General features: G+C 58.6%; 8 protein-coding genes and 2 non-coding genes across 10 annotated transcripts; 3 read left to right on the forward strand and 7 right to left on the reverse strand.

Annotated features, from left to right (window-relative positions):
- Nucleotides 1–1224: 1224 nt before the first annotated feature.
- EHS24_007034 (uncharacterized protein) lies at nt 1225–3338 on the reverse strand (the record flags this gene model as incomplete). Its single annotated transcript, XM_028622416.1, has 2 exons — nt 1225–1732; nt 1795–3338. 2 exons carry the CDS (start codon nt 3336–3338, stop codon nt 1225–1227), a joined length of 2052 nt encoding a protein of 683 aa, XP_028477308.1.
- Nucleotides 3339–6665: 3327 nt separating this feature from the next.
- On the reverse strand, nt 6666–9098 carry MMS2 (E2 ubiquitin-conjugating protein mms2; the record flags this gene model as incomplete). The annotated part of the gene is made up of 5 exons (XM_028622417.1): nt 6666–6768; nt 7059–7203; nt 7571–7685; nt 8807–8889; nt 9089–9098. 5 exons carry the CDS (start codon nt 9096–9098, stop codon nt 6666–6668), a joined length of 456 nt encoding a protein of 151 aa, XP_028477309.1.
- A 319-nt stretch (nt 9099–9417) lies between these two features.
- Nucleotides 9418–13864, reverse strand: CFT1 (mRNA cleavage and polyadenylation factor subunit; the record flags this gene model as incomplete). The annotated part of the gene is made up of 7 exons (XM_028622418.1): nt 9418–11235; nt 11271–11725; nt 11761–12285; nt 12320–13050; nt 13091–13317; nt 13356–13508; nt 13574–13864. 7 exons carry the CDS (start codon nt 13862–13864, stop codon nt 9418–9420), a joined length of 4200 nt encoding a protein of 1399 aa, XP_028477310.1.
- Nucleotides 13865–14580: 716 nt separating this feature from the next.
- On the forward strand, nt 14581–15912 carry CYT1 (cytochrome c1; the record flags this gene model as incomplete). The annotated part of the gene is made up of 4 exons (XM_028622419.1): nt 14581–14649; nt 14795–15050; nt 15193–15349; nt 15429–15912. 4 exons carry the CDS (start codon nt 14581–14583, stop codon nt 15910–15912), a joined length of 966 nt encoding a protein of 321 aa, XP_028477311.1.
- A 1899-nt stretch (nt 15913–17811) lies between these two features.
- Nucleotides 17812–18654, forward strand: EHS24_007038 (uncharacterized protein; the record flags this gene model as incomplete). Its single annotated transcript, XM_028622420.1, has 5 exons — nt 17812–17910; nt 17965–18037; nt 18083–18342; nt 18404–18496; nt 18568–18654. 5 exons carry the CDS (start codon nt 17812–17814, stop codon nt 18652–18654), a joined length of 612 nt encoding a protein of 203 aa, XP_028477312.1.
- A 298-nt stretch (nt 18655–18952) lies between these two features.
- EHS24_007039 lies at nt 18953–19036 on the reverse strand. Its single transcript has one exon. It is a non-coding gene; the product is annotated as a tRNA-Arg (tRNA).
- Nucleotides 19037–19273: 237 nt separating this feature from the next.
- On the reverse strand, nt 19274–20609 carry EHS24_007040 (uncharacterized protein; the record flags this gene model as incomplete). Its single annotated transcript, XM_028622421.1, has 6 exons — nt 19274–19454; nt 19506–19569; nt 19620–19644; nt 19683–20069; nt 20120–20299; nt 20454–20609. The coding sequence occupies 6 exons, from the start codon at nt 20607–20609 to the stop codon at nt 19274–19276; spliced, it is 993 nt and encodes a 330-aa protein (XP_028477313.1).
- Nucleotides 20610–21238: 629 nt separating this feature from the next.
- EHS24_007041 (uncharacterized protein) lies at nt 21239–22601 on the reverse strand (the record flags this gene model as incomplete). The annotated part of the gene is made up of 7 exons (XM_028622422.1): nt 21239–21401; nt 21448–21508; nt 21573–21597; nt 21635–21743; nt 21792–22051; nt 22107–22283; nt 22452–22601. The coding sequence occupies 7 exons, from the start codon at nt 22599–22601 to the stop codon at nt 21239–21241; spliced, it is 945 nt and encodes a 314-aa protein (XP_028477314.1).
- Nucleotides 22602–24068: 1467 nt separating this feature from the next.
- Nucleotides 24069–24152, reverse strand: EHS24_007042. The gene has a single exon. It is a non-coding gene; the product is annotated as a tRNA-Lys (tRNA).
- A 966-nt stretch (nt 24153–25118) lies between these two features.
- Nucleotides 25119–25369, forward strand: EHS24_007043 (uncharacterized protein; the record flags this gene model as incomplete). The annotated part of the gene is made up of 2 exons (XM_028622423.1): nt 25119–25167; nt 25254–25369. 2 exons carry the CDS (start codon nt 25119–25121, stop codon nt 25367–25369), a joined length of 165 nt encoding a protein of 54 aa, XP_028477315.1.
- Nucleotides 25370–25700: the final 331 nt, after the last annotated feature.

Genomic DNA, 25700 nt, shown 5'->3' on the forward strand with positions numbered 1-25700 from the left:
CGACGCAAAAGCCATTAGGTAATCTACAACCCGTCCCTCCGGCGTAACGTCGGAGAATCAGGTCACGTGCAGGCTGTACTATCATGTGGGCATGTCGTCATGGAACAGGACGGCCTTGTTGACACCGTTGGAACATTCCTCAGCCCGCTACCGCCCGCTCGTCTAGATCTGTCCGTGTCGCCAGGTCCGCGATCGCACAGGCTGGGCGCGTCCGTCTCGGCACATGTATCGCGGGCGCGGCAGGCGGCAGGGAGGCGCTAGGCGTCACCCCGTGTGTGGTCTCGGACGGGGTCGGACACCAGTCTGCACGTCCGCACTGCACTCGACGCGGCGCATGTCACAGGCGATCAGCCGAACGGGGCTCTCTTGACGCGATTCTCGGCGTCGGCAACTCGTCTCGTCAACTCGTCAAAGTCGGACTGGGGCGCTTGATACACTCAAAGGCAGAGTCGACTTACATGGGCAGTTGTAGGCGTGTGTTTCGGCGTCAGCAGGACGACGAGTCTGGGGATTCGGGGGGGGGTTGGTATAGGTGCTCGTGACGAGCGTCGCCGACAATCGGGTACGATTACCGCCGCGAGCTGCACGAGATCGTTGACAAGGTAGCCGTTAACCGGGGGTCGTTCTGGTACATACCGACTCCAGGCCAGTCTGGACTACGGAACCTGGCCTTGGTCAAGGCTGTGCCGTAGCGCGGTCACGCGAGTGGAAGCCAAAGCCACTTGACGAAGATTGAGATCGACCCGCAGGACGAGCCACAGTTGCGAGACAAGGCGTCACCATGAGTCTGGTCCATCTCTTCCGACTCGGGAAGTGGCACAGGGGTCCGCGGTCCGCGGACGACGTAGAAGAGCACCTACTACAAATGCGTCGTGGTTGATCTGGAGATCCCACGCCAAAGCGCCACGTCAAGGCCGTACGCCACCATAAGAACCCACAACGGCCATAACCCACTTGCGACACCTGTCACCTCCGCCTTGTGTCATGCTCGACCTCGTGTTATGCACATTTTTTGTTCATTTCTATACCGCCACATGCTACTACTGACTGATCTACACACGCTACCTACAACCCCGTGTTACAATGTCACGGTCGCCACCACGATGGGTGTGTGGCGTTTTGGGCCAACAACTGGAGCTCTCTCTCTCTCGCTCTCTCTCTCCTGTGAATTTTGTGTGTCACGACGCACACAGACTGTTGCTACGGATGTGCAGCGAGCGGGGTCTAGAGGAAGCCGCCGCGGTTGGCCGGGGCAGGCATGAGGCGGAGCTCGGCGAGGAGGGGCTCCATGCCTGCCCAGCGACACTCTTCCTCGATGCGCCTGCGCTTGCCGGCGAGTTCGGGCCAGGTGCCCGAGCACAGACGCGAGGCGATGGTGTGCCACGCGCCGGCGTCGCGCAGGAGGAGGACGGTGACCTCCGTGATGGTGCTGCGTGCTGGTCCGGGGCACGTGTTGGAGCGGGCACGGACGGCGAGCGAGAGCGGCGCCGTAGCGGTTGGTGGGGGGCAGGAAGTGGGGCCGGCGGCGTGCGCGCGAGCCTGGGCAAGAGCTGCTGGGAGCTCTGACAGAGGAGGGAGGCCGCCAGCCGACGATGCGAACACGCCCTCGTGGAACACGCTTGGCGGCAGTCGGGGGCGGCGAGTGGATGGAGGCGGAGCATGCATGCTGTCGTCCTTTGGCAACGAGGCTGGTGTATCTGAGGTGGCAGAGGCGGCAAGGTACTCTTCGTCCCTGTCGCAGCAATGTCAGTGGCGTGGGAAAGGGGGAGGGCCGCGGCTCGTCCAATAACTTACTCAAGCATAGGTTGCAGACGCGCGTCGGCGTCAAACTCGAAATCGCTGTCCTCTGCGCTGCTGCCGTCTGTCATTTCGGGACCTTCACCCGACGTGTTGGTCGAGCTGGCGGTGCTGTCGAGCGACGACGGGCGCAGCGCACTGTCGAGGAAGGCGACTAGACGACCACCCGCGGGGCGCAGGGTATCATAGGTGACGGTCACCTCGTGTGTGTTGGGCTCTGCGTCGAGAGAGTAACCAAAGCGGAGGGTGACGAGCACAGAGGAAAGAGGGCCGGTTGCTGGGCGACATGTGTGCGCGACCAAGACTGGCGCAAAGGGGGCGTCGCGCTTGGGAGCCGCAGGAGCAGGGGCAGCGACGGCCGCCAGCGATGACATTGATGGCGAAGGCAAGTGCTTGGGACGGATACCTGGGCTGCTGCGAGCGTGAGAGCGGCCGCCAAGAGTAGGACTGGTACGAGCGGGTGGAGGCGACTCGTGACCAGAGTTGCGGTCACTCTGAGGGGGCTCGTAGTACTCGCTGCCATGAGACGAGGATGAGGGCGCAGAGCCCAGACCAGCCGGACCGGGGCCCAAAGGAGTCATGATCACGGCCGACGCGGTGCTCGACATGCTCGGCGTGCTCGAATGCAAGCTGGGCACTGTACCGCACATGCTCGAGTGCGAACTGGGCGTGAGGGTCGACATTGAGCCGCGAGCAGCCATGCGGCGCTGGAAGTAGGCCGCATCAACGTCGATCACGGGGGCCTGCTGGAGGACTGGCGACGACTGCATAATAGGAGAGACGCGGGGCGGCGAACGCGGCACACCGGCCGTGACCACGCCCGGGCTGACACTGGCGGTAATGCTGCCTGCACGACTGCGGCCAACGCTGCCCTGGCTCGCAAGACTGCTGTAGCTGGGCTTGTTCGCGAGGGACCTTTGACGACCGAGCTGGCGCGTCGATGGCGGGCGCGAGTTGTCCAAAAGCTCGAGCGAATCGAGGCTAGACTCGAGGGTAGACTCCATAGGCGTCGAGAGCGGTGCGGAGGCAGGTGAGTAGCGTGGTGCCGACCCACTGTGCTGAGGAGCACCCGAAAGCGACTGCATGTGGTAGTGGGACGGTGCTGGCGGGGCAGAGGGGCGACGCTGGCCCGGTGCACGCAGCGACGACTGTCGATGAGGAGGCTGGGGTCCGCCTGGAAGGATTGAGTCTGGCTGGGCCATGCTGGTCAAGGTAGCATCCTGTGGAGTGCGGACGACGGTGGCACCCTGTCCAAGAGTACCAGGAGCAGCCTGGGTCATCGAATATGACGACATGGGCGACGAATGAGCGTGGCCGGTCGAGTAGCTGCGCACCATGGGGCGAGCGGTCTTGCCGTTGAGATCAACCATGCCGTGGGGCACGTAGATGGGCTCGTCGAGTGGCGTGAGCTCGGTAAGGAGAGTCGAGTCGCGGAACGACTGCTTCGAGTCACGATTACGGCTGAAGCCAAAGATGCTGGACTTGGACTTTGAGATCAAGTCCTTTGTTGAGGATGAAGTACGGAGGTGATGGGGCGCCATTGTGGAATGGAGTGTGCGTGGCCTGGTTGAGGTGTGTTGTTTTGACACAGCGGCGATCCGACAGAATGATGGACGCCGGTGGAGTTGGATGTGGGAGGTGGCAAGTGTTGTTCGAATCAGTCGACCACTATAGCTGCCTGTCGCAGATGGAGCGATGCACGAGCGACCTGCGCTGGCGAGGGAAGTGGAGGGCAGAGGGATGGAGCTGCGAAGTGGTGCGGTGCACGCTATGGCCAGGCTGAGGGATTGAGGTGTACCGCTCGGACAATCGAGAGGCGGCGATGCAATGTGCGGAGGTGGTGGGGAACAGACGAGTTTGATGGGATCCTGTTTAGGCGTCACGCGTCCAGCGTCGTTGAGCTGAACAGGAGGTGGTAGGAGGAGCTAGGAGACGGTGTAGAACAAGCAGTGGTGTGTTGTTGTGAGAGGTGGAGAGGACAAGAGAAGTGCGAGATGGGGGATGAGAAGGCGAGGGATAGAAGAGCGACGCAAGGACTCGCCAGGGGGGGGCGTGATTGCAAGTGGACGTGTTTCGTTGTCGCGTCACACAACACAAACAGTCTCTCTCTCAAGGATCAAAAGGAGCAAAGCGCACACTTTGATGAGCAGGGGCTGCTCAGCTGCTCAACGGGTCGATGCACACACACACACAGGCGCGCGCGGTGTCAGACGGTCCGTGCTGGTCTAGGGCTGGAATGGGTATTTGCGGGGGTGGACTCTGTGGCCAGTGCGCGTCGTGACGCCAGCTAGGGTGGGGTGGTGAAGGGTGCCGGTGAGGGATGCTACCGGTCGTGAAGAGGGTGGAGAGAGATTGGTGAGGGAGGTGAGGGTGGAAGAGAGGGTACGGTGAGGGTGGGGAGGAGGGTCGTGGGCGACGTCGAGGGTATGGTCGTGGTCGTCTCTGTGACAATGGGTGATGATGAGTAAAAGTGTGGTGAGCAAAGTGATGTTTTCCAAGGTGTGGGCCTCCTCTTTGGATATCTGGGGCATGCACGAGCCATGCTCTTCCTGCCTTCTAGTAGTAGTAGTAGTGCTCTTTGGTCCTCGTTATTTTCTGCCCACAGATGGCCGCGTGAGGCGTGGGTGGTGGCCGTGGTGGTGGTGGCATGAGAGTGAGCACCCCGGAAAACATTGGCCGGCTGGCACGTCCCATGTGGTTTGCGGCTCTGGCGCTCCTGAACCGGTCCAACTCGACACCGCCAGGCCGCCAGGCCCCCCCACTCTCTGCGCACCTCTGCCTGCGCGCAACTGCACGCATGCACGCATGCACCCTCTCCGCATGGAGCGCTGCAGCCCCCCCGCGGCGCCTTTTGCGAACTCGAGGGTGGCGTATGGTGTGTCTGTGCGGCGCTGTTTTTCCATCAGCCATCAAAATCGTCGTCTTCCATCGGTGGCCCTTTTGCGGCAGGGCTCTCTCTGCGATCTCTGCACGTCTGCACTCTGTGCGGTGCTGTAATGCACAACCACGGCCCGTCAATGCCGGCCCATGCCATTCATTTCGTTCTCTCCCTGCACGTTCCCTGGCACAGAACGCCATCGTTCAGGCAGACCCACGCTGTTCGGCCCCTTGCTTACGGGTCAGCCTGCCATTTCTCGGCCCCTCGGCGCTCGGCGCTCGGTGCTCGGCACTCATCTTGCTCTCGACTCTCCACAGCTTCCTGGGTCGTGTTGGCTTGTTAGCGGTCTCTCGCCGGCGTGACGGGTCTGCGACTCCCATTGGCGACAGAGCCAGCCCCTATGTTCGTGTATTCTGGGTCGCGTGCCTGAGTGGGCCTGCGCGGTGCATGCTCAATGAAAAAAGGTCCACGCCAGATGCGAGATGCGAGATGCGACACCACGACGCCTGTCCGCCATTGTCGCGCGGGATCTCGAGGGAAGCGCAGAACATGCATGAGGCGCAGGCATTCCGTGGATCAGTGGTGGTCACCTGGAGGTCGTTGTGAAGCTGGGAAAGTAACGAGGGAGATGGTGACCTTGACAGCCCAGAGCCGAACGACCTCTCCTCTCGACTTGGCAAGCGGGCGCCCAGAGGCGGTCGTTCTCAGGACGACACCACCCCAGCACACGGTGCGTGGAATCCCGTTTTGGTGGCGCACACACAAAATGGTTAATCCTGCATCCTGGAGCTGCGAGTCCTGCGGATTGTCCTGGGCTGCCTGGGCTGTGACCGGCTGGTTCCTGTATCCGCCATGCCGCTGTGACCCACACCGTGCTCCGCTGTGTGGTGTTGCTGGCTTACATGCACTTTTGGTTGCAACGTTGCTGCGCTCGGCATCAGCAACATGCCAAGTCGGCCGCCCTCGGACGTGGGTGGCGGCACAATGTGCAATGACACGCCATTCGCTGCATTGCGCGGTGAGAGCGCATTGAGGCCTCTCTGGCAGGCCAAAACTCCCACGCCACACTCCGTCCACTGCCCCTTCCCTCCACCGTCCACCTCGTCCAGAGTCTAGACCTTTTTTTTTTTTTGTCTGCGTATGCACCTGGGGCATGTAATTGTCCTGGCCAATGTCCTGGCCAAATGTCCTGGGTCAGTCCTATAACCGGGTGACAACGGGCGGGTTAGCGCCTACGTCACTGCCTCTGACATCTAGCACACCTTACCCCGGTCACTCGCGCAACGGCAAGTTCTCGCCAGAGTGGGGGGGAGGGGTTCCTTCTTGTCTAACCACTGCTGGTCTTTCTCGGGATCGGGCTCGGGCTCTCGGCGTACCGGCGTACTGGCGTGTACCGGCGTCGTTCTCAACCGCCGTGGACCGCGACCACCGCCGATTCTGGGGTGCGGTGGGTCGGAGGTATCCTGCGACCGCCACAGAGGCCACAGAGGCGCCACTGCACGCGGGCGCCACGACCAGCCCGGCCAGCCCAACCTCCCAACCCAGTATGAAGGGCGTGTATGGGGTGGGGGGATGGCCCTCCGCCGGGCTCGGGCGCGTTATTGTTTGTATCTGCAGCAAAGTCCTGACTCCCTCTTTAGATCTTGTCAGATCCAGCATGTCAGATCCCGCCATGTCACCACGATCACCGCCCTCACTCGCGGTGCAGGCTGCGATTTGTCCGTTAATGATGCCGGTAACAGGTGCGCGGGCTTAACATTATCTGAACGGATGCCGCAGAATGAATTGTCGTCCCCGCCCATGATGGATGTCGCTAGGCTCGTTAGGGGTACGGCGCCGCCGCAAACAGAAGCTGCGCGAATGAATGCTGGGTTCAGTTTCCGGCTTGGCTCGGCTTCGGTACGGGAGGGGACCTTGGGGGGGAGCCACAGTCCTTGGTAATGTGGGTCGTCTGCATCTGAGAAAGAAGAGGGATGAAACGTGGTCTAGCCTAGGCACGGCGCTGCTTGCCGAGCGCAACAATGTCGAGAGGGGGAAACTCGGAACCCTCGACGGGCTGCGGGGTCTTGCGGTTCGCAGGTGCGGCCATCTCCCTGGGACGAGGCGTCAGCTTCGTCTGTACCTCGCAAGTCGGTAGGTGCCGCAGGAACTCTGAAAGAAGATATACAAGGCCTCCACTCATCACAGCATCCGCTGAACCGGTTATGATGAGCGAGCGGCCAGACAACCAGCCGGTGTGCTCATCTTGAAGATGGTGGTTGGACTAGAAGCAGACGCGAACCCGGCATATGAATTGGCGGGGGCCCATGGAGGCTTGACGTTCTAGCTTGCGTAGCTCGCCATAGATGTCACACAGGTTCCACATCTGACTGGTAAAACTCACCTCCTGAGCTCGACAAGGACGTTCTCAAGCGAAAAGTCGCGACGCCATTGAGCGATGCTGGCCACGCGGCTAAGGTCGACAAGGCCCTGCTGGTTGACGCAGGGGAGCGTGATGCGGCTGTCGAACTTGACGATGGGAGGGACGTCTGTGGGCTCCGTCAGCACGCCGTAGTCAACTCAATTGCAGAAGCTCTATCGAGGCGTCTGAGGCTGGAGGCTGTTTGGGGCACCAGAGACATGTGACCCATGCAGCCAGCAGGGCGGAGATGACTGGCGCTGTCTCGCTCCGCTGATATCGGTAGCAGATGACAAGACGTAGCTGTCTCAGATGAGATAATAACCCGCGGTATGAGGTGCCAACTTTCGTAGACAGAAGCCTCATCCAAGCGTCTCACGAATTCTTGTAACGGTAGCGCAAGAACATGCTCCGTCTCCAGGTTCTACGCATGTCTGCCGCGTGTCTACCCAGGCTGCAATCTCTGCGACGCATGCTCACACTCCGCTGCAACGTACCAGGGTAGTTGTCGCCGCAGTAGATGCTAAGCGAGAAAATACGGTTCTCGAACGCGCTGTGAGGAGGGCCAATGATCGTGCCATTCCACTCGCACATGGCAATGTCGTCGCTGTCCTGCAGGCAAACGTCAGCTCGGAGTCCATGGCGTCTGGAGCAGTCTGGGAACGCGGCAAGGACCACATGAGGCGCGGAGGTACACGACAATGCCGACGGACGGCCCGCAAGCGCAGACGCTGGCTTGCGTCGTACATGCTGGCCAGACCTGCAAGACCTCCGACCCCGCAGCCACACGCAGCAAGCGCTAAACGAACGCCCAGCGCCGCGCGGCGGGCAGGGGTACGACCAGTGCGCATGTCTGAGGGTGCGGCCGTGCAGTGGCAGATGGCAGCGGCGGTCGCAGCTGGGCCCGAGCCCGAGCCCCGAAACGCCGCTGGCGGAGAGCGATCGACAAGGTCTCAAGACGGCGGACAAGGTCATGGTCATGTGGAGCAAGGTGAGGGTGGGGCCACGAGCTGAGCGCCGGTGGAGCGCCGGCGGAGAACCTGCGGACGGGGGCTGCGGCAGCGGCACGCGGCGAGCGGACACACTGCGCGCGGACGTCGGGTACGCCCATAAGAAGTCCGAGGAAGGGGTGCGCCGGCCGGGAGATCGTCCAGAACCTCGGAATAGAACATGTGCTGGCTCGCAAACGTCCCGAGACGGAGCTCAAGCCGGAAGCGCACCGAGCGTGCTCAAGTACCGAGCGCCATGCCAGATCCACAACACCGGGATGGGGGAGGTGGGTGGTACTTGGAGAGGCGCACAGACAGTCCGACTGCTATCCGGGCCGAACTCGCGCCACCCATGTGTCCTTTGACCAGGTCGAACGGTACGTATACAGGTCCGCACGCCGTGCCGGGCCACGCCAGTTCAATGAAGAGGCGAGCTCCAGTGCAGTATCCCGGCAGTCTACTCGAGGTCGTAGGCAGCCGATCGGACATCCCTTGCGTCTTGGCAACTTGCACACACCGCGCGTGTGACACTCCTGCCAGCGCTCCACCTCGCCGCCCCACCATGGGGCCATCACCCGGCTCCTTTCCCCACAACCGATAACCTCCAAGCTTCCGCATTGTCGGCCACGGAGAGCAGAGGAAGCAAAAGGGATGTGATGAGGCGCGGGGGTGTTCACGATAGCAAAAGAGTGGAGGCATAAAGGGGAACGGGGGGAAGGAAGAACACAGCACGCGAGGACCCACCTTGAGACCGTACGAGCAGCTGCCGTCGCCGAGACCCTTCTCGCCCTTCTCGAGCTCCTCGAGGAGACGGAAGCTCCTCGGGACTGTGAGTCAGCTTCTATGTTACGTACCAGATAGCTGATAAGGGTGGAGCCATGAGAGTGCGAGGGAAATGAGAGTGGTGCAGTCATGGCTTGGTGTTGTTGCCGCTGGGAGGGACGCAGACGACACGCGTCCATCACCACGCAGGACCGCAGACTGAACTGCGCGTACTTTCCATCCCATTGAACTGCTCGCACTTACTCTTAGCCATTGTGTCTGAGGAGGAGGTGGGAGGGAGAGGTGGGAGAGTGTTGAGCGTGAACGGAGGGTGGGTGAAGTGCGGCAAGTGGATGGGATGTTGGTGGCCGGTGGGAGACGGCGGGGCACGCGGATGACCATTCCGACTGGGCCCATTCCAGGCACAGTTAATCGGCTCTCTTGATTCATAATCTCTCGATTGTACACAATCAACTCCAACAACCACCAATGCAACCACAGCCGCGTGCAAGACGACGCGTCACTGGCTAGTGACCTTCTCACTGCATACATCTCTATCTTGTCTACCTGCACGACCTCTCTCTCTCTCTTCTCTACCAGAATCCGCCCAGGGCATACAGATCACTCGCGACAGTAACAGCGTCCGTTCCAATCTGGCGCATCATCTCGCGCTGGCGCTTGTGGGGCTGGAGGGCAAAGTGCGTCAAGAGTCCGCCGTCAAGCACGCCACGGGCAAGTGGACGGGGCACGAGGTCGTTACGGACTGTCCTGAATGCGCGCGGGTTCAGACCGCCGACGTGCGGCGCATACTGGATCAGCTGCGCCTGGACAAGCGAAAGACGCTTGAAGCGCGCAGTCTTGACCGCCACCAGTGTAGTGATGCTGCCGTCTGCCGTCGAATAGACAATCTGTGACTGGGGCGCAATCTCCTCTTCGGTCGTCTTGCGGCGCGCAATCGTCTTGGCCGCAGTGACAGCCGCACCGGTGTGGAACTCGGTCTCGACAAGGAGTTTTTCGCCGTTGAGCGAGTCTGGGTCCGAAGGGTCATACACGAGCATGCGCATGTCGCCACTGCGGTCGTTGGAGACAAACGCGACTTGGCCCTCCATGACGAGGAAATCGGCCGACACGAGGCTGCGATCCTGGAGGTCACGCGAGATGGTGGTAAACTTGTACGGTGTCTCCTGGAGTGCTGCCAAGTTGAGACTCTTGGCAAAGTCGCCGATGAGAATGAGGTTTTTGAACGTCCGGATGCTGGTGACGTACATGGACACGTCGAGGAACGCGAGGCCCATCAGACGGTCGTCAAAGTCCATGCCCTTGGCGAGGACCTTTGGTCCGTTCGAGTGGACAATGTATCCGTTCAAGTTGGCAATGGCGCTGACGGGGTTACGCGTCGGATCCTTTGTGCAGAACCGGAGCTCCCACTCTGAGATACCGGCCACCTTGCCCACACACTCGACAATCTCAAAGACGTACACGGCTCCGTGGCTGGCGCGGTCTTCGCCAAAGTTCTTGCCCGTGCCGACGGCGATAAAGTCGCGGAATCCTGTGGGCGACGACGACGATTCCAGCGTCACACTCTCGACACACAGGACGGCCTCGTTTTGGTCAAACTCGTAGCCGTCCACGACGCGGAATGCATCCGAACCCGCAGAGAAGAGCTCCAGGGTGGAACGCTGGTTGAGTGGCGGGACGAGGTCCTCGCCCTCGGGACCCATCTGTATCTCGCCCTCTTCATCGTAGGCCTGGAATGGCACTGAGATGGCGGTAGCGCCAACGTAGTGGCCCGAGGGAGGGTCAAACGCGACGTGGGTGTACGTCCGGTCCATCTTGTACCTGTCGCATGGCATGGCAAAGTCGGTGTTGAGCGTGGGCGGGAGGTAGCAGACAAACGAGCCGTCCTCGATGCGAATAAAGTACTCGTTCTTGCCGCCGTGGTGTGTCGTCTTGCCAAACGCGTAAGCGGCCTGCTTGAGCCCAAAGGCGCGAATAGGGTGTGCGTCGGAGGAAAGGTACCAGTGTGGCCTCTCGCCAGTGACAAACGCGCCAGTCATGCCGTCAATGTCGGCAAAGGGGATAATCGTGTAGCCGAGCGTGTTGCCAGCCGTCGTTGCGAGCAGCTGCGTGTGGACCTTGCGGAACCGCACCGCCAGCGAGCGACGGGACTGGTCGCGTGCGTCAAGAGTGAAGCGAGGCTGCGCCTCAAAGACGTTGATACGACCCGAGGCGTGGAGAACGAGTAGGTGGGGGCGAAGTGTGCGTGTGCCGATGGGCGTAAAGCACATTTGCTGCACTGGGTCTTCATCCTCAATTTCCTCGGCGGCGACGAGGTCGTCGGTGAAGCTGGGCTCCGAGTCATACACGCCGCGAGATTGCAGCACAAGGGTGAGGTCGGGAAGGGAACGGATCTGACGTCAGCTACGTCAAGAGCTGTGCAGCTTACCTGGAGCTCGCCATTGGACGCAAGCAGGGCCAGCCACTGGGTTCCCCTCGCAGCGTTGAAGGCCGACTCGGTCGTGGCCGCTTCGACAGCAATGGCAGGCTTGGCCTCTTGGAGACGCTTGAGCTGCTCGCCAGTGAGCTGCGTCCGTGTCCTCTGCGACGAGCGGGACGTGGCACTGGGCAAACTGGGCGCAGCCGCCAGCTGTTGCTGCTGAGTGGCCTCAAAGGTGCGGTACACACCCAAGGTGTCGGTGAACACCTCGGCAGCCTGGCAGAGCGGCAGATCGAGGTCAATGGGGAGCGGTGCGTGTGAGACTGTGCGTGCGACCGAGTCGCCAACGAACAGGGTGATGGAGCCGTCGGATCGTCGGATGACCAGGTATGGGTCGGCAATGCTCGCACTGACAATGGGGGCGAGGTCGGAAGGCGGGCAGATAACGTGCTGCAGCTGGGTGTCTGGGGGTTAGGTTGCATCGCTGATGTGAACCCACCTGAATCCAACAACAACACCTGGGTGGCAGAGACGTGCACAATGCTGGAGCGCTGGAAGAAGGTTCCAACCGCAACAGTTGGCTCGGCTATCCGGCCAATCTGGTCCTGAGTGGTCTTGCTCGACAGTGCAAAGATTTTGGTCTGCGTGGTGTCCGAGCTAAAGCACAGAGTCGTCTGCTCAGATTCCGGGATGCCCTTGAACTTTTGTGCGCTGGGACGCTGGACGGGGAGGAACCATGCGGCGTCAGATGCCGACAGCTGGTCGAAGCGGCGCTTCTTGGTGATGGGGATCCCGCGCCTAAAGACATTGATGGTCGAAGCCTTGCTGCCTCCACCAATGGCCACCAGCTGGGGATATGTCCGCACGCCTTGGTCTGTTACTGCGATGCCAAACTCAATGTCGGAGATGCGTCCAATACCACTCAGCACGTCCTGGGGCGAGATGGTCACGTTGGCGGGACCTGTGGCCACCATCTTGGTGGTCGTGCCATTGGCTGCTGGCCCGTCTGCCTCGCCATAGAGGTCTGTTGTCAGCTTCGCAAAGATCGACTAGCTCACCTTCATCCCAGTCCACCTCAATATCATCCTTTTTCTGCTCCTCATCCTCGGCCTCTTCCACAACCTCGCGGACCATATCGACCTTTGCGAGTAGCGAGTCACCCTCTGCTGAACCGACAAACAGACCCTGGGAACCAGCGAGCACCATGGTGGAAGGCGGCGGGACGGTGCTGCTCTGCTCATCCACCTTGATGGTGCCGACGGCACGGCCGTCCATCTCGAAGCGGACCTGGTGGACGTCGCCGTTCTGGAGAACGAGGAGCATGTCGCGCTGCGAAACAAACTCGGCGCGCGAACCCTCGAGCGAGAGCTTGCGCGATTTGGATGCCGAGTCGGAGCTAAGGCTCGTCACGTCGCTCCACCAACCGTTAACGGCAGCGCTGACGATGCGACCACTCTGGTCGACATGGATGATTCCCGTTGTTGTGACGACCACCACACCACCAACCTCGGTCGGGCAGGCAACGAGGTACAGGCTATCGCTTGGAAGGGAGGTGACCGACGTGAGGAGCGGGTAAGTGCCCGTAGACGACAAGTCGATGGTACGGATCTCGAGCCGGAAGGTGTCCTTGTTGGACTGGTAGCGACCTGCCCACGTATGCATGGGTGAGAAGAGAAGAGCGAGGGTGGGCGAATGGAAGCCCGGGAGGAAGAGGAGGTCTTGGAGGTTCTTGATCGTGGTCGACACGTCCGCGAGAGACAGGACGAACGATGGCGAGTAAGGGACGTCCCTGCGAGGTGAGCACGACCTTTGCGGCGGACGGTACCTACTTTGGAAAGTTGTCCTGCATGGCATCCAGCTCGGATTGTTCTTGCAGAACGGGAAGGACAGCAAGAGCGTCCTCGGGGAGAGTGAGAATTGCCACTCGTGACAGAGGGTCACTCCTCAACAGTGGAACGTAGCCTTGGAGATCACCATTGACCATTTGCTGCGAACGCTCATACGTGTGCAGCGATACGGTCGAAATGTCGCCGCGCGACCACTCGAGAATTGCCATCTGTTGGGTTAGTCCGAGAGCTTCGGCAAAGAACCCACCTTGGCATCCTTGAGAGAGACAAGCAGCCTGTCGAGACCGTCGACACTACTGTCAATAGTACGCAAGCCTGCCAGACCGGTGACGGTGCCATGCAGTTCGTGGCGCGTGAGAAGGTGGAGCCTGCGGGTTGTCTCGTAGCGAACCGGCGCACGCTGATAGAAGGGGAGCATGAGTATAAAGAAAATAACACAGTGTTTTTGCATTCTCTGCTGCTTACATCTGCTGGCGCTGAATCGAAGAACGAGTCTCCCATCTCGTCCATCCCCGCCACGGCGGGCTCGTCCTCTGCACCGGCATCGGCGACTGGGGCAGCCTCTTCGCGAATTTCAAACACGCGCAGGTCCTGGCCTCCAGCAACAATGAGGTTGCCTACGACCTTGACTTCGAGAGCTTCGAGGGCAGCATGTGGTTTGGGCAAAGGGTAGATGGTCGATGGGGTGAAGTGGGGGAGGAAGAGGGAGTGGTGTACGGCGGAGGGGGGCAGGAGGGTGGAGTGAAGGCCGTGCATCGTTTGTTCTTCCTTCCCCAGAGACAGCCCAGTAGGAGAAGGGAGGGAGGAGGGTGGTGAGGTTGATGGGAGGGAGGAGTGGGGTGCAAGAGACGATCGACTGACTCTAGCTTGACATTCTGCCATCTGGAAGGTGTTGCATCTGACATCAGGACACACTGATCGGACCTTAAAGGCGCCTATATGAGGTAGGCGGAGGTATTGACCTTCACGCGCCTTTAAACATTTAGGCTCACGGTCTCTACAGTGAAGCCCCCGCGCCCAATCGACGTCTCTGCAATGGTGATTGGAATCTGGGCTCAGAAAGTGATTGTCAGTGGGTATGGACCGTGAATTGGCAACAACCATGCATAGGACGTCCCGTGCTGCAGCATACCCGTAGCATGCATGCATAGGGAAAGTTGTCCAAGCCATATACAGCTCCATCGACGCTGCATGGATGCACACACAGTGTATACTGGCTGGCGGGGAAAAAGTGCCACACTCGATTTCGCCGCTCTGCCCCGAAGCTGCCGCGCCGCGGCGGCACTGTGCCCAGCCTGCGTGTGGGTCGCCCCTCCACTGGCTGGCGCTGGCTGGCTGGCGGTGGGCCCTTCACCCCCCCCTTGCGAGATGCTCCGGACGGCCACTCCTACCACCGACTTTGACTTGGTGCACCCAATCCCGTCTCCGTCTTCTCACCTCTCCCTTCCTCGTCACCACTCATCTCGTCGACGATGTTCTCCTCGGCCCTCCCCCGCCTTGCTTCGCGGGCCTCGGCTCAGGCTCCCAAGGCCTTTGGCAAGGTGCGCTCTTTTGCTCGACAGCAGCGCATATTCCGCACGGCCCGATTGGCCAACGCGCGAAGTCGCATTGCTGCTCCGAAGCACCAACCCAACACCCTCCCCCTTTCATCCAACAAAACGATGCAGACAGCTAACCACATAGCAGGCTCGCTTCAGCTCGACCTCGGCCAAGACTGCCCAGGGCGTCTGGGGCTCGCGTGCCGCCGTTGCCGGTGCTTCAGCTGTCGCTGCCGGTACCACCGCCTGGTACATGCACCTTTACGGCGCTCCCTTCTCGCTCCTCCAGACCGCCGAGGCCAACACTGCTGCCGAGGTCGGTCTCCACCCCGCCGAGTACCCCTGGCCCCACAAGGGCTACTTTGAGACCTTTGACCACGCCGCCATCCGCCGTGGTTACCAGGGTGGGTAGAAAACAGAGACACGCAGAGGTCTCTTGGCATCTGCGCATAGTTGCGGTCGACTTTGGCTGTTGTCGAGCAACTATGCGCGCGCGCGCGCGCAGAGCCTCCAAAAGTAAAAAGATAAAACGCTAACAGGTGACAGTCTACCGCGAGGTCTGTGCCGCCTGCCACTCGCTCGACCGCATTGCCTGGCGTAACCTCGTCGGTGTTTCGCACACCGTCGACGAGGTCAAGGCCATGGCTGAGGAGTTCGAGTACAAGGACGGCCCCAACGACGAGGGTGAGATGTTCGACCGCCCGTGAGTAGATTCAGGCAGAACGCTGCCAAAAGAGTGTAAAAACAAAGAAAACCCCAGTTACTGACTTGCGATCTCACAGAGGAAAGCTCGCCGACTACATGCCCGCTCCCTACCCCAACGAGGAGGCCGCCCGTTCCGCCAACGCTGGTGGTTACCCCCCTGACCTCTCCCTCATGATCAAGGCTCGTCACGGTGGCGCCGACTACGTCTACTCGCTCCTCACCGGTTACGTCGAGCCTCCCGCTGGTGTTGTTGTCGCCGAGGGCATGAATTACAACCCTTATTTCCCTGGCGGCGGTATCGCCATGGCTCGCACTCTCTTCGACGGTCTCGTCGAGTACGACGACGAGACTCCTGCCACCACCTCGCAGATGGCCAAGGACGTCGTCCAGTTCCTTGCCTGGGCCGCCGAGCCCGAGCACGACGAGCGCAAGAAGATGGGTCTCCAGGCCGTCATTATCATCTCTTCGCTCACCGCGATCTCGCTTTACGTAAAGCGTTTTAAGTGGACTGGCATTAAGAACCGCAAGATCTACTACAACCCCCCCAACCTCAAGCACTAGGCGTTTGATTTGGAGTTGTGGAGAGCGAGTTTAGAGCAAAACTCCTCGCGGGGAGGACACATGAAATGATTGACAGTAAAAGTTCCGGTTTTCGTTTTTGTTTCGTTTTTGTTTCTTTTTTCAGTGGCTGTGGCGTCTCTAGCGCTTCTCAGGATGCTGACCTGTGGATATTGGAGAGACAGGGAGGTTGGAGACAGCGATGGAAGAGGTAGAAGGTGGTGAGATGGCAATGTGGCGGAAAATATCCCCGAATGGCAGTGCCACATTCGGCCGATCAATCCTCCCGCATCCTCTTGTCGTCTTCCTTTGTCGCTCTGAACTCGTTCCGGCTGTCGTGACGCTACCTGCTATTCACTCGCTTGCGTCGCTGACCAACTGGTCCAAAAACAGTGTGTGTGTCGCGACGGTAATGACCAGCGCAGAAGGTCAATGAGGCACCCAACCGGGTTGTTTGCAGAGAAGCTGTACCGTCCAACTCGTAGATTGAGCTACACGAGAGGTTCGTCGCCCGTAACCGTACTTTGATTCGTCGGTGGAGCTCTTCGGGAGCCGCTCTCCACACGCTCGAGAACGGCATGGAGAGCGTAGCGTCCATACTTTGCTTTGGTCTACGAACGCCGCAGCTTTGTGTGAGCACCCATGTGGAAGACCTCTGCTGTTCGGCAGCCCCAAGCGCTGGTAGTAATGCTCGAAGACAGTACCCTGTGCAAAGTCTTCAACCTTATGGGAGGTCACGTACCCGTCGTACGCAGCTGAAGCTGGTGCAGTAGTGCGCTGTCAAAAAAAAAACAAAAATTGCCCAAAATTCGTGTCACAATGGGACACGTCCATGAGCGACGCCGCGTATCTCCACCATTATTCCATACATGCAGCTGTGCTTTTGTAAAAACACTGTTGTAAAAGAATAGAAATTACCTTGCCAAGATGTGAGGTGTGCCTTCATGTTTGGTGACTCCACGGCGGTTCAATTTTATACTCATTTCCTTGCGACGGCTGGTCCGGTTTTGCTCGCATAAACGCAAAGTGCTGCACCCCAAAACGTCTCAATCAATAAAGGGCTGACATGCCAGTGACTGTGAAGCAGTTTGATCTCTGCCCGAGCGTATTGATGGCGTCGAGGTCTGAGCTGTTGGAGGAGTGTGGCAGTCGCTTCAAGCGGTGTTTTCTGCCGATTTTTTGTTGGTTTCTTGAAAGTATGGATCCTGCAGTTCCTCACCAACATAGCACTGCGTCCCGTAATGTCTCCACCAACCTTTGATGCACTTCGACGGTGGTACATGGCCCGTTTGCAGCTGCGTTTTGGCCGGGTGCCGTGTTTTCGCCTCTCCTGATTCTTTCCACATTTAGCATGTGGGGGACGGGGACGTGTGGCAAGGCAGCAGATAGTAATTGCCTTTAAGGTGCAGCACCTTCTACTGTTGAGTTTGTGTTCTTGTGGCCGAGGAAGAGGACATCGGGTTTGATGTTGGCGTCAACGGAACCTCGGGTAACATAGCGGCATCGCTGTCGGTGTCCCGGCATGATCGCGATGCCTGTCACGCACTTGAACCCATATCAGGCCTCGTTCTACAACACCTCGTACCCAAAACATGGAACTCTTTGTGCACGTATGACATCAGCAGCCATTGGCTAACCTTTACTTGAATTTGCCATGTGGCCTCCGGAATACAATTGCATACAATTGACAACACCGATGCCGGGTTTCACCCATTCTACAGCCGAAAGAGTGTGTATTCGGGTCCACTCGGGATATAACAACCTCCACACACGTCGGTGGCGCACCGCGTGTCGATCCCCTGCGAGATCTCTGGCGTCACTTGCTTGCCAAACCACCCACATCAATTAACTATCACTTCATCACGTCTCTCACTCTCACACTCACATACTCACGCACCAGCAATGCCCGACCTCCCACTGTTCTATCCCGACGTCGGGGTCTATCGTGACGAGTGCTTCAACGAAATCACGACGCTCCACGTCCCGTCTCAGTCTGGCACGGTGAGAATGTGCAGCTGTGGCGACCGGCCTTGAGTTTGAATCTGACACCGATAGAGTAAAATGTCTATTACGCACCAAGGGTCTAGCAAAGAGGTGTATTCCTTTAGTGGAGGACACAGGATACGACGTGGGTAGAGCTGCAGGAGACACAGTAGCTGACTGCGTCGTACAGGCTTCATGAAGGGCGACACTGTTCTCTTCACTGTTGTCGGAGATCCCGCGGCGGGTGAGGTGGTGTGTGAGGACAGGAGGGGCAAGGAGATCTTGAAAGTCCACTCGAGCCTCAACTGTGAGCGTATGCCGTCTCGTCACAATGTTGAGGCTGACGCCATGCCCTTACGCACCTCCCTGCACATCGTCTTAACTCTCACGACACGATACATCTCATACCTCTCTCCACATCGTCCTCCCCTCCACAGCCGAGACGACCGCGTACATGGAACTCCAGTGCATGTCGTCAAAGGACAAGATCCTCGAGCTGCGCGGACACAAGTTTGGCGACGCGTCCGAGATCTTCATCTACCCAAACGACATCCTCGCCACTATCGACCGCTGTCCGATCGATCCTTGGAGCGCCGGGCGAAAGGTGAGTGATTGGGAAGCTGAGTATCCACCTCATTCTCGCCCAGCTAGGTCCCATGAAACTGACGTGGACAGTATGAGATCAAGATTGCTCCTGGTGTCGATACGGCCATGATTGCCATGCTGTGTGTTGTGTTTGACGCGGCCATCCATGGAGCATAGCGTTCAGTTGGAGCGAGAGTGTTTCGGGAGCAAGTTTCGAGATTGTGAGCTCGTAATCTATAATGGAAGGTATGTAGGATAGTGGGAATGCAGTAGTCTGAGATGGTCCATGCCAGGCTGCAAAGAGAGAAACCGGATGGTCAAAGAACGACACTGTGGCACACGACAGACGATCCGCAGGCCCGCCCCGCCACAAACCTCCCATCGCATCTTCTCGACCACTTACAGTCGATATTCTTTCATCCCAGCCCTCCACAGCGTCTGTACAATACATGTACAGCCTCCACAAGGTCCAAAAAGGTCACGACGGGGATCGAACCCGCGATCTCCTGATAATCGAGCTGAATCGTAGTCAGACGCCGTACCATTTGGCCACGCGACCGGGGATGGAAGAGTCACCGCTGCCCTGCCCTCGAACGTTCAGTCTGTATTTGGAGCGCTTTGTGGCGCGAACCAGTGCAGCAAATCAAGCTTATGCAGTGTACAGACGACTATGCATCTCCCAATCTCATACTACGTACTGCAAGGAGTCCACATCCAGCACCATGTGCCTATTACCTCAACCCTCGGTCATCCTTATTTTGAGCCACTGTCCGTAGCTACTGTCCTCGTTGGCGGCTCAACGGAAAGTCTGCTGGTTCTTGGGGGGCTGGTTCGTGTCCCAAACATGGGGAACATGGGGGAGCACAGGTACGCAGGTGCCATCCACAAGCTGGTGAGACGCGCGACAGCGGGTCACGACACACTTGCCGTTCATGCAGGTTACGCCACCGCCACTGACGCCAGGGATCGTCGTGCAGCTGGGCCTGTTAGTGGGACTGATAAGAAGTAAGACTGGGATTGTCACTCACTCGATACCAGAGGTAGTGGTGTTGGCCGCAGCATACAATCCGGCAACGCAGCCGCCACAGGATTCTGAATGTCAGCATGGAAATACGGGGACCCCTTTTTGAGAGACCACTGACCGAGCTCGTCCATGGGGTCGATGCACTGTTTGTTAGCTGTTGAAACAGTTATGGGTCACTCACTTCGTAGGCGTCCGAGCCAGCAACGTTGCAGGCTTGCATACCGACTGGACACGGGCTCGTATCGCTGCCCTTGATGGCGGCTTCAAGACGCTTCTGACGGCGCGAGATGACACTCGGGGTGGAGCCCAGTCTGTACACGTTCCAACGGCCGACACCACAATTGTCTGGAGAAGCCGCTGTGACGGATGAAGTGGCGGTGGAGCATAGACAGGTGATCCAAGGGAACGGGGGGGTGTAAACCTGCATGGCGATGTACTTCGATCCTTGATTTATGCAGCGGGTGAAGCATTCGCTGACGGTCAAGGCCGTAGTCTGGCCGGGCAGAGGCATCATTGTGACTGACGTAAAGCACCCGAGCAGGTTGTAGCTGGCGCGGAGGTATTGAAGCTGAGGCGGGTTACCAAAAAGAACGGCGCCCAAACAATCGCGTGACCTACCTGATAAGAGCCGGTTTCACAGGTGCCAAAGCTGGGTGGGGAAGCGACCGATGGGACGGCTTGATTGATAACCCAAGCAGCGCCGCCGTCGTTGTTAGTGCACATGCATTGGCCAAATATAGGGACTGTGATAGCGCTAGCATACTGGCTCCAGGTATACCCGAGAGCTTTGCACTGGGTCTGAACCGTTAGTTGTGCCAACACTGCCCAAACGGGGGCAAGGAGGAGGTATGGACGGATGACTGCTGGTCGGTGGCGACAATATCCCTCACGGGCACGAGGGTATCTCAGACGGTCACTGTGCGGGGGGGGGGGGGGGCAAGCCGTTACTCACTGCACATCCGGTGGGAGAGCCGGCAGAGGGATTGCCCAAAATGTTGACCGTGAATCCTGGCTGAAGGCCTGCGGGATAAAAGCACTCTACAAACACTGCAGACGCAGAGAGTGCGAGGGTGACCGTGAGGAGGAGGATCGTTGCCACATGCACCATGGTTGTTGCCGAGTACCACAGTGGATGGGGGCGAGAGGATGTGAAATGCGGCTGCCGATTGCAAGCGACGAGTTGATGGGTGGAAGGAAGGAAGAGTGGAGTGGACAACTGACAAAACAAACACAGTCAACCCCATGCACTCATATATATATGTACACACACTCTGGTACTCTGGCCACTGGCCACTGGCCGGACTGGCCATACTGGGCGGGCCAAAAGGGAAAGCACACGCGCTCAGACGTGCGCGCCCAGACGCGAGGCCAGGACAAACCGCCACGATCGTCTGCCGCGGCTGTTGACGCGCCACAGATCTCACATCCAAATTGTCCAGATCTCACAGTTTGACACCATGTACACCATATGCTCACACCATGTGCGTGTGCAGCATGGAGCAGCGATCGGCGCCAGCGAGATCACGAAAACACTGTGGCGCTTACAATACCCCACTTCCGGACAGACAGTAAAAAAGCAGCGGTGTACGAGATGTACATAGCCAGCGTTTATTATATAGATAAAAAAATGTCCGCAGTATATCTACTACTGTCCATGCTACTGTCCATGTTACTCTTCTTCTACGGTCTCGATCCAGTCTTACATAAAGGGGCAGAGACACCCTTTAAGCACTGGGATCACTTGAAGGCCTTTTGCTTTGAATCGGAACCCAGAGCCGTCGCCGGAATGGGCACACATTGTTCACTGACCAGCTGGTGCGAGGCAAGACACCTGGACACGATGCACTGGCCACCGTTACACGACACGCCTCCGGGTGCGACGCCTTGGATGGTGGTGCAACTGGTTTGAATGTCAACAACAGAAAGAGTCAGGGTAAGAAACTCACTCAATGCCGGACTTGGCGTTGCTGTTGGGATAATAGCCGTCGACGCATCCGCCGCACGATTCTGTTTTGTCAGTACGTCAGTCGACAGTCAGTCGTCCAGCGGCCAGCGGCGTGGCGCAACTCACCAAGCTCATCCATGGGGTCGATACACTGCCGTCAGCTCGGAATAGCCGGTGTCCTGGCTCACCTCGTAACCATCAGAGCCCGCAATGGCACACGCCTGCATACCCGTGGGGCACAGGTCCACGGTACGTGTCTTGAGTCGCCTGCCCTTGATACCCAGCTGACGCCTGGCACTGATGCTCGCACTGGGGCTGATGCTGGCACTGGCTCTGCGGGCGTACAAGTTGTACGACGACTGACCGCAGGCTGTCTGCTTGCCGAGGGTAATGACTTGGTCTGCGCTCCCAGCACCACATATGCAGAAGGGCTGCGGCTTGGAGAGGGGGCTGAAGATGTTGAGAGCAATGTATTGGGCTCCCGAGTTGGTGCACACGTCGAAGCAGTCAGAAATGCCGTCGACGGGGGTTTGGCTGGTCACATCGCTAAAGGTAATGTTATCATAGCAGGACTTGATCTTGTAGTTGGCGTCGATGTATTGGACCTAGCTGGGTCAATGGTGTCGTCTATGGCAAGGACGCCAGGTAGCACAGACATACCGTGTAGGTGCCAGTGGGGCACTTTGATGGGTTGGATGGGATTACAGCCGCAGGGGGTGCTTGATAGGGGGTCCAAGCAACGCCTGGGTCTGCAGCGAGACAGATACACGCCCCGCCGGGGACGGTGGCGTCGTCGGCGTACTGGCTGAAGATGTAGTCGCCGATTCGGCAAGCGATCTGTGGTATCAGGTCAGTGAGAGGGAAACAAGCGACAACGCTGTTCAAGGGGCCAACGGGCCTACAACAAGGACAAGGAATGTGACCGAAAAGCCCCATCAATGTGTGTCTTGTGAAGCAACCACAAACCGCACATGACACATGCCACACACAGCACGACCAACTTACAGCACATCCACTAGGGCTGTTTGCTTCCGGCGTGGCATCGAGGTCGATGATGGTCCCCGGTTGGACAGCTGTTTCGTCCAAGCACATAACATACACCGCAGAGGCGTAGTTTGTAAAGAGCAGACCAAGAAGAAGACCCAGCAAGACCATGGTGGAGTGGCAAGGTAACGGAAAGACGGGTGGAGAGGGGCAGACGACGAGACGGAGTGGCGATCACTCGGCTTTAAGAAAGGACGGGGGCCGCCGGGAACGAGCAAGAGACAAGGGAAAGGGGCTGTTGCTGTGACATATTGAGCATTCAGTGCATGCACCGAAAGCGGTGAGGGAATGCTGCCTTGGCAAGGAGTATGGAACAAGCAGTATGCGCAGAAACTCGTGGGTCGCTGTGGAGAAAACCTAAAATACGCCACCCGTGGTGCCACAAGTACTGTACGGCTACGGACCCCACATTTGAGTCCGATGTCCAAGATAGTCGGGGGGGGGGGGCGGAGCACAACTCCCAGGCGCCTAGTCGCATATGCTGCAGTAGATGATGTAGTCGACCTGCTCAGCCCCAACGCCAGGACGTCTTGCACTGCCCCTGCCCCAGTGTGGCCTGTGGCGTGCTCGGACTGCGCTGAAGACGAGCCAGCTGTATATATCACATGGCTATGTTAGAGTACGCGGCAGTGAGATACATACAGATCACGCTAGGGAGGACCACAAGCGGCGACGTCGTCGACGACGACGACGACAGACGGCGGTGTGCTGACCCACCCGACCCCATCGAGGGCACCGCCTCGCGGGCATTGGAGCGCATTGGCGCATTGGAGCGGCAGCCTGCAGCTGCTTGCGGAAAATGATATTTTCGGCGACTCCACCCACACGGCTGTCAACTGGGTACGTCGGCTGTCCGTTTGACCGTCCACCGCGCAGGCGAGAGACGTACAGTATTATATGAGGGACCTAGAGATGATGAACGAAGAGGCTTGTACCTTACAGGAGTTTGCCCTCCATAGAAGACAAGGTCGTCGTCGGATCTCGCCAAGCATGCGCCATGGCCGAGTGGTTTGCCGTACTGCAGTGTGAAGCAACAGCCAGCCTGTACACAAGCGTCAATTGATCGGACCCAGCACACACGTATACAATGTCACCGGTTCCAATCCATGCATATTAACACAGGCACCTTGCGAAAAGACTGTCTTGGAACTGACGAGTGTCTTGGAACTTGCGAGTGTCTTGGAGCCCGGTTGCTCAATACAATGAGAGCAGCCGGGGACATCTGCGGTGAGAGAGTGAAGGAATTGCATCCGGCTAAATTGCCGACATTGCAGGCTCAGGTATTAGGTGTCTCACGGCTCACGTATCGGCTCACTCTAGCTTTACTAGAGCGTCTCAGACACGCAAGGCAACATACAATCCCTCATGCCCCTCCCCCCACTGACATGCCAACATGCCGTAGACAGCGTGTGGCGTTGGATGACCACTGAAAACTCGTTCCCCAAAATTAATTTTGCGCGACACACAAAAACTCTCCTCGTCATCTACCTCCGAACCTCGTCACTGGCGACCCTCTGCGCTCCTACAGGGTCGCCAGAACGTCCAAAAAGCAGATGTAGACGTAGAACGTCGTCCTGTAGCCTAGTATGGGGCTCGAACCCATGACATTTTGATGTCTTAAGTAATAAGAGTCAAACTATCTACCGACTGATATAACCAGGCTTGTTGTTGATCGAGTTGGTGTCAGTGTGATGAGGAGTCGGAGTTCAGGGTCTCTGCTCGTAGCTCTTCGTGTCTCTTCTGTTCGATGTCATGAGCAAGATAGCATAGAATATGTACCCTACGTGAAGGTTAGACCACGACGCTGACTCACGAAACAGTACAGAAGATAGAGGAACGATGAAGAGAACATGTGGAGCAACATTGGCGCTACTGACGCAGCAAGGTGCTGAAGCCCTCGCTCACCACTTTCGGTGGCCGGTGGATCTTTAACGGCACATCCGGAGGTGCAGCTCAGTCGTTCCAGAAGTGACACAGCTGTAATGGCAGTTACATTCTTACACGTCCTATGCTGGAAGGTCGATGGTGAACGAGGAGCGGAAACGTTGCCGACCATAATTCGGCTGGGTCCGAGATCCGCCTCCACCTCGCGTGAGTCGATAACAAGTCCGCCCACCACAACTTGCTTTCACTGTCGACATACCCATCCAATGAGCCCCATCACTGTCCAGTGCAACTGCGGCAACATCAAGCTGACGCTGCCGCCACCGGCCTCGTCGCTCCTCTGTCGTGCGTGCTGCGGAGCTGTGGGCTGAGAGCTGAGAGCTGACGGGGAAGACTGCGTCCCGTGTCGGCGGTTTACGGGCGGAACGTGAGTAGCTTGCTCTGTCGCTTGCTGTCATTTGAATCGCGCGAGGACGAGCTCTCTGGATTGTCTTGCAAATGAGATGGTCCTTCCCCATGCATGCCATCTCTACCGTCCTCGATCCACGAGTGCGCCACTGACACACCAGCGTGGCCACCTTTGTGCGCACCCCAGTGACCGACCTCGAGGTGACTGGTACGCCCAAGATCTGGGTGATACCAGCCGACAGTGGGCATGTGATTGAGCGCCATTTCTGTGGAGACTGCGGCTGGTGAGTGTGAGCGGCGATATGGCTTGTCCGGGGGTTATCTGACGGCAGCTCGATGTTCAACTTCAACCACGGAAAGCCTGAGCGCTACATCGTCTACGCAGGTACGTTGTGGTTGAGCTGTAGCCTTGTGGAGTCGGAAGCCCAGCTCAAGGTGTATTGTGTGTCGCCACTCGCTCACCTCATTCAGGCGTATTCCCTCCCGGAACCGTTCCCCCTCCCGACCTCGAGGTGTACACCCGGAGCGCTGAGAAGTGGGAAGGGACGTTTGAGGGCTGCAAGGCTTTCGAGGCTGGTGCTCAGTGAATGCTGTCTAGTTGGTAGGCCGTGTTGGGACGTATAAGGTCGTTAGGCAACATGAGTGAGCGATAAAGGAGTGCGGAGTGACGCAAAGACGTGCGTCCGCGAGCCATTTGTCCGCCGTCAGCGTTGTTCACTAGCACACTGATATCGTGCAACCAGCGCCTACTGTACCCGTCGACTACCTATCCACATGGCCACACAGCCTATGCTTATCCCGCCGACGTGTGCCGGGCGGACATGGACGCGTCCCCCATACAAATCCGACACACGCCCCCCCAGCCCAGACACCCAGCGTACATCCTCCGCTCCGGCGACGGACCGGTTTCCGGTCCGA

This window comes from Apiotrichum porosum (assembly GCF_003942205.1).
Source record: "Apiotrichum porosum strain DSM 27194 chromosome Unknown scaffold_4, whole genome shotgun sequence".
NCBI lineage: Eukaryota > Fungi > Basidiomycota > Tremellomycetes > Trichosporonales > Trichosporonaceae > Apiotrichum > Apiotrichum porosum.